This window comes from Sinocyclocheilus rhinocerous, unplaced genomic scaffold (genome assembly GCF_001515625.1).
Source record: "Sinocyclocheilus rhinocerous isolate Xijiao unplaced genomic scaffold, SAMN03320098_v1.1 C36365621, whole genome shotgun sequence".
Classification (NCBI taxonomy): Eukaryota; Metazoa; Chordata; class Actinopteri; order Cypriniformes; family Cyprinidae; genus Sinocyclocheilus; species Sinocyclocheilus rhinocerous.
This window is the reverse complement of record NW_015779655.1, coordinates 1-1,052: the sequence shown is the minus strand read 5'-3', so window position 1 is coordinate 1,052 and position 1,052 is coordinate 1. Positions and strand designations below refer to the sequence as shown.

Genomic DNA, 1,052 nt, shown 5'->3' with positions numbered 1-1,052 from the left:
TCAGTTAAAAAAAAAAAAAAAAGAGGTAAAAATTGTATAGTAATGAATGAAATAGTCAATATTTAAATACACAGTGTTTTGAAAGTGTAGCCATAACATTTTAAATGTTAGAAATTAGATATAATGTGAAGTTATTTTCTCTTGCAGTATTGTGCCACAAATGATGTTGTTGACGCAGCTCAACTTGAAACATTTCTTCAAATTTAAGATTAGTTGACACGGTGGGTTTGTTTGGTTTTTCAGATGGTGTGCGAGCACTCTGATGTGTTTGCGTCAGCGTGTGCCATTGCCCGAGCTTTCCCGCTCTTCACCCGCCGTTCAGCATCTTCTCGCAGGACAGAGAAGAAGCACGTTACTGTGGAGTTTGTCACTGTGGGTCAGGACAGTGGCCCGCTGGAGGTCTCCACACTGAAGGTAAAGCGATAAAGTGTAAAGCTACTTCCCTGTGCCTCAGGTTAAGTTGGTTACTAGTTAATTTATGATTATGCATCATTTTATTACATCCATTTCAATGTGCAAGTGGTTGTTTCCAGTGTCTTGCCAGTGCAGCGGATGGAGTTCGTCTGGCTGCTCGAATCGTAGACGCCCCATGCAGCGAAATGAATACTGATGACTTCCTAAAGGCAAGCATTTCCACTCGCAGTTTTATTTTAATATTATTTGTATATTATTATTATTATTATAGTATTTAATAATATTTTTTTCCATCTTAATTTTAGTAGTTTTCTATGTGCTTTTGCCACTTTTATTAATATTTTTAAATACATTTAAGGATGATAGAAATATTTATTTCGGTTTTAGTCATTTTAGTACTTAAACTTATTTTGTTTAATTTAGCAGGGTTTCTGCGGGTCTTAAAAAGGTCTTAGTCTTAATTCGTCCTTCTATAAATTAAGGCCTTAAAGTCTTACATCAGAGCAGAAAAGTCTTAAATTCATAAGTTTATGGTATTAAATGTTGCATGCATTGCAAAAAATCAATATCTTCATCAGTAATTTTCAATACTATTATCTAAACATCCTTAAATCAAGATACATTTACTTGAGATGCAA

At 34.3% G+C, this 1,052-nt stretch overlaps 1 protein-coding gene across 1 annotated transcript; it reads left to right on the top strand.

Moving 5' to 3' along the window:
* Positions 1-240: 240 nt before the first annotated feature.
* On the top strand, positions 241-627 carry LOC107735908 (probable aminopeptidase NPEPL1; the record flags this gene model as incomplete). The annotated part of the gene is made up of 2 exons (XM_016547458.1): positions 241-414; positions 534-627. Coding segments are annotated over exons 1-2 (265 nt in total), but the record flags the coding sequence as incomplete, so codon positions are not given.
* Positions 628-1,052: the final 425 nt, after the last annotated feature.